Source organism: Pistacia vera, unplaced genomic scaffold (assembly GCF_008641045.1).
Source record: "Pistacia vera cultivar Batoury unplaced genomic scaffold, PisVer_v2 Contig35, whole genome shotgun sequence".
In the NCBI taxonomy this organism is placed as follows: Eukaryota; Viridiplantae; Streptophyta; class Magnoliopsida; order Sapindales; family Anacardiaceae; genus Pistacia; species Pistacia vera.
Genome location: NW_022196168.1, coordinates 1039363 through 1048870, shown reverse-complemented (window position 1 = coordinate 1048870; position 9508 = coordinate 1039363). Strand labels below are relative to the sequence as shown.

Here is a 9508-nt window from a genome sequence, read left to right as displayed (position 1 = left end):
GACAGCAAGTAGAGAGTAAACTCGATCTAAACTATTAGATCTTTTGAAGAGGGTTGGTGGGTTTTTTGATGATAATAAGTTGGATTTTAGTAGTCGTGATTAGTTGAAATTTGATGTCAGAGCAATGACATCAATTATAAAAAATATTATAAAAATATCCTTAAAAAATTGCTAATTAGTCTATAAAATTTTAATATATTGCAAAAATGCCCCAAAATAGAAACGAATTAGTCCCTAAAAAACACCCCTAGAGAATTAAAAGTCCCTTAAGGTTCAAAATATAGCAAAAACCCCATAAAACAATAGTGGAACCTAAACCAGACCGGAGAGGCTATCGAGTTTCAATCCAACCAATCCGACCAACCAGTATAATCCGAGTTTTAAAACAATGTCTATGCAAACTCTAATCACTAGCTTGTTGACAATTGGAAGTGTCGATAGAAACAAGATTTGAGGGGTTTTAATGAGTAATAATTGAGAAAGAGAGTAGTGATGGTGGGGGTAATAACATTATCAGAATCGACCGATGAGTGCACTCCCACCATAATTTGGGTGAGAAAAAGTCGTTAACTCCTCTAAAATCCTAAATTAATCTTTCAAAGACAACAGATATTCATGAATAACATAAATTAAAAAAAGGAACAATAAGATTAGTAATTGTATAGCATAGTAAGATTTTGCTTGGTAAACAATAAATGGAAAATTACATAATACCCCCCCTAATTTTATGAACTATTACTAAACCCCTGATTCTCAATAGGGTACAATAACGCCGATTTTGGAACCGAAACCTACGCTACCCCCTGCAGGCTAGTTCGAGGTAGGAAACTGAAACTGGGACCCCAGTAAGCCTCTAATTCTACCCAATTTTCATGGTCACCCCTAATTAGCCTACGGATATGGGGATCGTCTTTCGGAATTTTACTAAGTATTTTCCTTGCACCCCAACGATCACCTGAAACCAAAAGGGCTCGATACATCCTGCAAAAATTTGGAAAAACATCCAATTATAAGTTATGGAGAAAGATAAAACCCTCATTATTCATAAAAAAACAGGAACAAGCATATCTTACCATAAACAACTAAAAGTAATGTAAGGTAGATTTGCTGTCTTATATTCTTTACAAATCAAACGAGCAATTTGCAGATTTTTCTCTTTCACACAAACACTGAGAAGAAAATTGAAACATTCAGGTGATAGAGCGATGTCAAGTTCATTCTTCATGATCCGCAAAAAGTCTAAGCCAAATTGTAAATCGGTAGGCTCTTCTGCTATTTCAGAGAATACCTACACGGTAATAACAAATGGAAGGATAAAATACAAGGTTCATCACATTAATTCATAATCATACTATAAATATACAAAGAAAATCTAGATATTACAATATTCAAACTAGACACATGATATTTGCATACTCATTGATAAACATGGAAACGAACTAGTATTAAAAGTTCTCATATAACATTATTATAATATGTCTTCCAACCAACCACAATAATTCTGCAGACCAACAATATATGTATTTAGAGCAAGCAGATTATATTACAAATGGAACAAAAAAGAATAGGGGCAAACCTGAAACAAAAAGCCTTCTGAAACAAAACGGCTAGGTTTGATTTTGTCTTTGAGTTGCTTAAGCAAAGGAACCGCATAGCTAGAATGAAAAAGGATCAACATAAGTAAACTGGCAAAGTAAATTGATTAAACAAGAAAAAAATAAAAGAGTTTTGTATAAGGACCTTAAGCTCTTAAATCGAACAGCGCACGCAATTGTTGCTTCGCAAACATCCATCCAATAGGCTGAATCATTCGTATCCTCCAATAGCTGAACCAATATACTCAACTCTTCTTCAGAATGGAGATGAGGCTAAGATAAGAATAGATATTGTCATTGCATTGAAAAACCATAAAACATAAAACATAAAATATCTATAACTACAAGAAGTTCAAAGGCATCTTCAGGCTTCAATCTCCATCCAGCTTGCTTGATTTCTTCATATATGACGAGGGCGTCAAACTTTTGTCCATTCGATGCAAGAGCTACGACAAGTGATCCTTTGATTTCATTTAGGCTTTCAACTGGAATACCTTTGTCTAAGATCACCTATTATGGAAAATGGTATACATTAGATTATCATAAATTGATAGTTCAATCTAGATACGCCTTCTGGGAAAAAAAAGAATTTTTTATTAGCTAAACTACATCAAGAAAAGCAATGCAATGGATTTAAGCACAAGTGAAGATGTATATCGCACTATCTGAGTCCATGGATTAATTGTATAAAGCAAAAATAATGTAACAAAATGGAGAATATGATATATGTTTATCCAAAAGGAGTAGCAACATCGAATCAAATCATGCAGACAAGTCTACCATAAGCATAGATGTTTTTATCCAATATGCAGCAGCATAAAATCAAATCATGCAGACAAATCTCATATTTCCAATGACCAATCGGAAACAACTTTTGCATTCAATGGATTCAAACAAAATCAAGATGTGACATGCAAAAATACCTGTTTTGCCTTCTCAAACTCTCCACAAGATGCATATGCAGTAATAAGTGCCATGAAGACTTGCTTTGTAACTTGAACTCCGGAGCACGTCATTTCTTCATAATACTAAAAGCAAAAAACCAAATTATCACATCACTTATTAAGAAATCCATCTTTGGCAATCAGATGAAAAGGAAAAAGAAAAAAAAAAAATTGTTAGGAGAAATCATAAAACTGTTTATCAATAACAATAAAATAGAATCTACTCTTCATAGGCAAAAGGATAAAATGAACTTTTCGTTAAAACAGGAATCTTAAACTACCTTGACAATATCTTTTTCATTGCTACAATTTTTTATCAGGTAGCTGAAAGTTTGACAATTTGGTTTCACATCTGCCTTTTCCATTTGTTTAAACACCTTCAACGCACCAGCCATGTCTTCCTACAGTGTATTTAGCCATATAGCAAGTCAAAACACAAAATGAGACAAACATCATAAATTCAATAGCATATATTGAGAGTGAAGAAGTCACCTTTTGAAAATACCCATCCATTATAGCATTGTACATGTCTGCAGTTAGCATCAAGTTCATTTTCTTTTCATCACACAGCATTGCATACGCACCATCGAACTATATTGGAATAGTAAAGTTTCAACATAAACCGGTACAATGTTTAAGTTTCAACCATAGGATACTTAAGTGTTTAGCATATCACAGTATTAAAAAAAAAAATCAACACAAGCTAGATGCGCAGCTACTTACATCCTCCATTTTCACACTTAAACTTATCATGCGCCTGAAGGTCTCACTATTTGGCTTCAAGTTATGGTGGCAGATTATCAAATAGGCTCGCTGAACCTGAAATAAGAATAAATAATTAAATGCAATAGAAATAGATTCAAACAACACCAAGGATTAGCCATGCATGAATATATATGGCTCTTCATATATTTTTTTTTTTTTTGTTTTTGTTTTTTTTTACTAATACTATTTAGTTTATACTAAAAGGCATTTTTTTTTTTTTTTTTGTAACAAAAGAGTATAATTTAGCTATTATCTACAAGGGCCCTAGATCACTGCTAAACTCATCTCTTACGGTTTTATCTCCTTACACCATAGCTCAAATCAATGTGGTGCACCAACAGAGATCAGTAATATGACAATAATTAGACAATTAAGCTAACCATCAGAAGTCATGACCATTCTAGCGAACCAAAGTTTAGGATTACTTGATTTCAAACATGGTGGATTCACTTTCATTCTAACTTCCTTTGCTTATTTATTTATTTACTTTTATAAAAGGCTATATAAAAATTGGTTGTTCATATGTTCGAAATGAAAATTTAAAATTTCACATGTCAAAGAAGACCAAAAACAAAAATTTTTTTTTTTTTTTTTTTTTTTAATACCCAGAAATATCACAAAAGAAACTGTCTGGTATGACATTGTTATTAGTTCATCATCGTTATACATGACAAATACAGACTCTTGAAATCATTGTCAACAATTCAACAATTAAAATCGTGTTTCTTATTACTGGCGAGTCCTAACAACCCGAAGTCATAAGTATTTATAACAACTACCCAAAAATACAAACAAGAAAATGACCAGAGTCAAACCTACATACCAAAGCATACGAAAAGTACTTCTCAAAAGCAATCGGAATAGAGTTTATTGTGTCTATGGATGGTGTCAATCCAGCTTCAGACATTTCGTCAACTATATCAAGAGCCAAATTCGCCTTTAAAATGAATCAAAAATATATTAGTTTCATTGTAATTTTCTGCCAAATAAATAGCAATTAGAATTCAAAAACTGTATGATAACACAATTAGATTAAAAAATGAGAGACAAAAACAAATTTTCAATAATCCACATGACACCATAATCCTAAAAAAACTATGTTCAAATTTTCATCTTTCTTTTCCTCTTTCCTTTAATTAGTTAGATTTTTCCTTCTACAAAGAAATTGGTATCATAACACGTACAAATCACAAGTGTAAGCAATGAGCTTCTCATAGGAGGCATAAGACGGTTTGATCTCCAGCTTGGCATGCAAGTCTTTAAACTTTGAAATAATATCCTCAACCTTCAATTTACAACAATATATGTAAAGAAAACAAAAATGAAAAACACATGTAAGTTGATCAGTTTTTAAGGCAATCCTTCTTATGCATAGAAGCAATAAAAAAATTACATAACTAGAAAAAAAGGTTAATATATAACTAAAGCCTTTGAGATGGCAAAAAATTCATAACTCATACAGCATAAAATAAGATGCTGATTGCAAACAAGATGCAATGAATATCCTACAATAAAAATTTATCATGTAACTCCTAAGTACCCAGCTTGTATGCAAAAATACAATTTCCCAATTGATGACCGCTAAATGAGGGGCAAGTATTGATCCGCATGGATGACTGATAGATAAACAGATAGAGACCCTGAAAACTTGACTAATTGTATAGATACCTACTAAGAGAAAATAAGTTTAAATGATTTTCTCTCAACTTTGGGAAAAAAAAAAAAAAAAAAAACTGGCTTCCTCAAAAATGTCCCAAGTAAAGTAACCTTCTCAAACTTTAAGAAAAAAAAGATTGAGAGCCAAAAAGAAAAAATAAAAAAGAAATGAAAAGAAAAGAGTTTACAAACAAAAATAATATTGCCTAAAGATGGTGAACTAGTACAAGCTCTCCAAAGTTGACAAAAATTAGATTCTTCCATTGTTTGCTCCTTAGGAATGGTACAAATTAAACTGATAAGGCAGACTCTAGAAACATTATCTTTTTCCAAAGTGTCACCTTAAAAACAAGCCATTTCAACAGGAAATGTAGCATTTAGAAACAGTAACCTCCCTCAAACCACAAAAAATAGAAAAAGATTTCAATGAAAAAACTCCACCATGGCTTGTTTGTCATACCAAAATATATTCCTCGGAAGAATCTATCACAACTGAAACAAATTAGAATTTCTTAATAAGACAAGATACGAAAAATCCAACCAATTAAGCTGTAATTAAACGTGGTTATATGATTTCTTTTGAGAACTTAGGGTTTACTTGATTTAGCACACCAAAGGGGTTTTACTTTAACCTCCCTCTAAAAAACCAATCAACTTATGAGTTTCCTAAGTTTTATATGAAGTTTTTAAAATGAAATAGCAAACTGCATGTGAACTTAAGGGTGTCTCATAGGATTATAGTCTCTCGAAAATCAGCAGGAGAATTCATGAGAAGTTGCTCACCTCTAAATTTGGAATGCCAAAAGTATAGCTAAAGATGACATTTGAGACATTCTCTGCTTCATACTCTGCAATTTTGCCGAGCATGGATAGCTTTATTAATAACAAGTTCCTAGTCTTCCATCAGACCTTACACATTCTCTATTACAGATTCCACAAACAAGGTAAGTGAACTTAATTGTTTACGATACATATGAAAGATACAGCATAGGTGCATTAACACAAATAATTGCATAATGAACCACCCAAAGTCAGTCATCCATGATATTATTAAAACTTTAAATAATTGCATAATGTTAAAATAATACATACAATTATGAAACAAATTTAGAAGATCATGATATTAAATATTAATAATGTTTGTAAAAGTACAACAAACAAATAAACAAATAACTTCTTTGCTCAAGAAATCAAGGTTGTCACTAGTATTTCCATATGAATAGCTGATGAAAAGTATGGCTTGTTCTCTACCGATCGTATTGTAAAACTTTGGTAGATAATCTAGTATCCCTATTTTATATTCCTCAATTCTGATTTGGAAAGCAAGAGTCCCTAGCAAAGTAAAGATTTTGGCATGGACAATAGCCCCATAGAAAAATTAACACCAATGACTTGCCCCAAATAGGAAGACCCAAGGCATGCCTCTCTGCGATTCAATACATTAATGTGTAAAAAAGAGCCCAGGATTTAATGCGTAGATTCATACTAACTTAGCAACTTAGCAACAACAATGACTTCATTCTTATTCTGCTTCTATTTTTGCAATTGCAATTAGTTTTTGCCCTAAAACTTTGTCACTTACACTAGTAACAAAATCGTATCTGCACTCAGATATGAATTCCCCAAACGTATCTAGAGGTTGTGTAAATAAGACTTTTGTAAATGCTTAATAAGAAGTTTCCAGATAATGGAAAATGAAAAAACCATGTACATACCAGATATTTTTAATGCCAAAAGATACTTCTCTGCAAAGGACTCCAACACTAGCCTCCCCAAGAATTTAAAAATACTCATCACATGGTCCAGGGAGGAAACCTTTGTTATGTCCACAGTCTCCAAAAGTTGCAAAAATTCACTATTCCGTTTGCTTTCACAAAGTGCTAACAAGTAATTCTCTACAATGCAAAGTTTGAACTTTGTAAGCCCAGTAATGCAAAGTAGGCAATTATTAAAACAAAAGGGTAAACCAAAACACTAATCAAATAAAAAATCTCATTGACAAGAAACAATTATAGAGTCAAGATGACATTGAACCACATGCCTATCAAGTTGCAATAGTCTCCCTCATAATCAATTGCAGTGCAGTTACAGAGTTCCTGAATCTTCTCTTCATCATTGACTTTGATCCACAACAACATCTCATAGTAACCTAGTCTTGGATCCGAACGAGAATTTCCACTTTCAATAGCCTTACGGAAAAAATGAAACTCTTCTATCATTCCCATGTCAATTAAATAAATAAGAAGTGGACCATAAGTTTCCTCTTCTAGCTGAAAACCCTGCTCCTTCATAAAATTGAAAAGTAGGAAAGCCTTGCAAATGTGTTCTTCTAGTGCAACATCTTCAAGATCACAATCCTTAGCCCGCTCAATGCAGATCCTTATTAACGAATTGTACTCTTTCACACCAGTTTCTCGCCCCAATCTACCAAATTCATTAAGAGTAGCATCATTCCCCACTTTATTTGCACACAGGTTCGCTAACTTTTCAGAATGATGAGTCTGTGTATTTTTGAAAATCCATTTTTGTCTTCTCTCAGGCAAGACTTCTTTTCGAAGTTGTGAAATGTTATTGTTAGACACGGTAGAAAACCATGGTACCCCTAATACAGTTTCTAAAGCATTAGCATTATTAGTCCCTCCTGACTTGGGCGATCTAAGCGTAGCATCAACTGCAAAATAAGAGAATAAATGAAACCAATTAGAACATTTGAATAATAACTAACAAGCTCCACATTCAATTAAGAAAAAGGAGTTAACACAATTACTTCTGAGTTCAGTTAATTTTTGTAACATAAAAACAATTCATTTCTTTTAACTCCAAATTTTTCAATAATCAAATAAATGGAAGAAAAAAAATGCAACAACTTATTCATTATACATAAATTACACGAACAAACAACGCAATATGGAAAAAATATATCCTCTTTATACAGCTTTGGTGGATCATAATCAAATGATAACATAATAGTTCAGTCCAATTACTGGCTGGTTGAAAAATGAGTTCACTGAAAAAAAAAATAATAATAATAAAAAAATAAAAAATAAAAACTTTAGTTGAGTGGTCAACCGCTCAGAAACCGAAATAGCACAGACCATTAACCACACAATTCTATTTGCGTATCAGAAGTCACGACCCTTTCCGGTGAACTAAAGTTTAGGATTACTTGATTTCAAACATGGTTGATTCACTTTCATACCAACTTCCTTCGTTTATTTATTTATTTACTTTTTATAAGAGGCGCTATAAAAATTGGTTGTTCATATGTTAGAAATGGATATTTAAAATTTCACATATCAAAGAAGACCAAAAACACGAATTTTTTTTTTAATATACCCAGAAATACCACAAAAGAAATTGTCCGGTATGACATTGTTATTAGTTCATCATCGTTATACATCGCAAATAAAGAGACTCTTGAAATCACTGTCAGCAATTCAACAATTAAAATTGTGTTTCTTATTACTAGTGAGTCCTAACAACCTGAAGTCTAAGTATTCATAACAACTACTCAAAAATACAAACAAGAAAATGGTCAGAGTCAAACCTACATACGGAATTATGCGTAAAGTCCTTCTCACAAGCATTCAAAACAGAGTTTAGTGTCTCTATGGATGGTGTCAATCCAGCTTCAGACATTTCGTCAACTATATCAAGAGCCAAATACACCTTCAAAATGCATCAAACATATATTAGTTTCACTGTAATTTTCTACCAAATAAATAGCAATTAGAATTCAAAAACTGTATAATAACACAATTAGATTAAAAAATGAGAGAGAAAAACATTTTTTTCAATAATCCACATGACATCATAATCCTAAAAAACTATGTTCAAATTTTTCATCTTTCTTTTCCTCTTTCATTTGATTATTCAGTTTCTCCTTCTACAAAGAAATTGGATTCATACCCTGTATAAATCACAAGTATAAGCAATGAGCTTCTCATAGGAGGCAGAAGAAGGTTTGATCTCCAGCTTGGCATGCAAGTCTCTAAACTTTGAAATAATATCCTCAACCTTCAATTTACAACAATATATGTAAAGAAAACAAAAATGAAAAACACATGTAAGTTGATCAGTTTTTAAGGCAATACCGCTCATGCATAGAAGCAATAAAAAAGTCACATAACTAGAAAAAAAAGGTTAATATATAACTAAAGCCTTTTAGATGCCAAAAAATTCATAACTCATACAACATAAAATAAGATATTGATTGCAGACAAGATGCAAAGAATATGCTACAATAAAAATTTGCAATGTAACTCCTAAGTACCCAGCTTGTATGCGAAAATACAATTTCCAAATTGATGACCGCTAAAAACTGAGGGGCAGGTATTGATCTGCATGGATGACTGATAGATAAACAAATAGAGACCCTGAAAACTTGACTAATTGTATGGATACTTAATAAGAGAAAATCAGTTTAAATGATACTCTCTCAACTTCGAAAAAAAAAACTTTAGCTTCCTCAAAAATGTCCCAGGTAAAGTAACCTTCCCAAACTTTAACATAAATAAGATTGAGAGCCAAAAAAAATAAAAAATAAAA

General features: G+C 32.1%; 1 protein-coding gene across 1 annotated transcript; it reads right to left on the bottom strand.

Annotated features, from left to right (window-relative positions):
* Positions 1–791: 791 nt before the first annotated feature.
* Positions 792–7925, bottom strand: LOC116139289 (pentatricopeptide repeat-containing protein At4g04790, mitochondrial-like). Its single transcript, XM_031424966.1, has 15 exons — positions 7850–7925; positions 7017–7631; positions 6676–6867; positions 5744–5808; positions 4485–4589; positions 4128–4241; positions 3263–3358; positions 3032–3130; positions 2821–2940; positions 2519–2623; positions 1941–2105; positions 1741–1868; positions 1577–1655; positions 1074–1288; positions 792–981 (listed from the first exon to the last, which is right to left on the bottom strand). Exons 1-15 carry the CDS (start codon positions 7923–7925, stop codon positions 792–794), a joined length of 2364 nt encoding a protein of 787 aa, XP_031280826.1.
* Between the last annotated feature and the right edge of the window lie 1583 nt (positions 7926–9508).

What these genes read in the sequence shown, in the direction of transcription:
- LOC116139289 (XM_031424966.1), bottom strand. Translation starts at nt 7,925, where the DNA reads ATGTTATCATTTGATTATGATCCACCAAAGCTGTATAAAGAGGATATA. An exon ending in TTGGCATTCCAAATTTAGAG is followed by an intron (nt 4,590 to 5,743) that starts GTGAGCAACTTC and finishes TGTAAATTGAAG; the next exon opens with GTTGAGGATATTATTTCAAA. An exon ending in CTTACACTTGTGATTTGTAC is followed by an intron (nt 4,242 to 4,484) that starts GTGTTATGATAC and finishes TTCATTTTAAAG; the next exon opens with GCGAATTTGGCTCTTGATAT.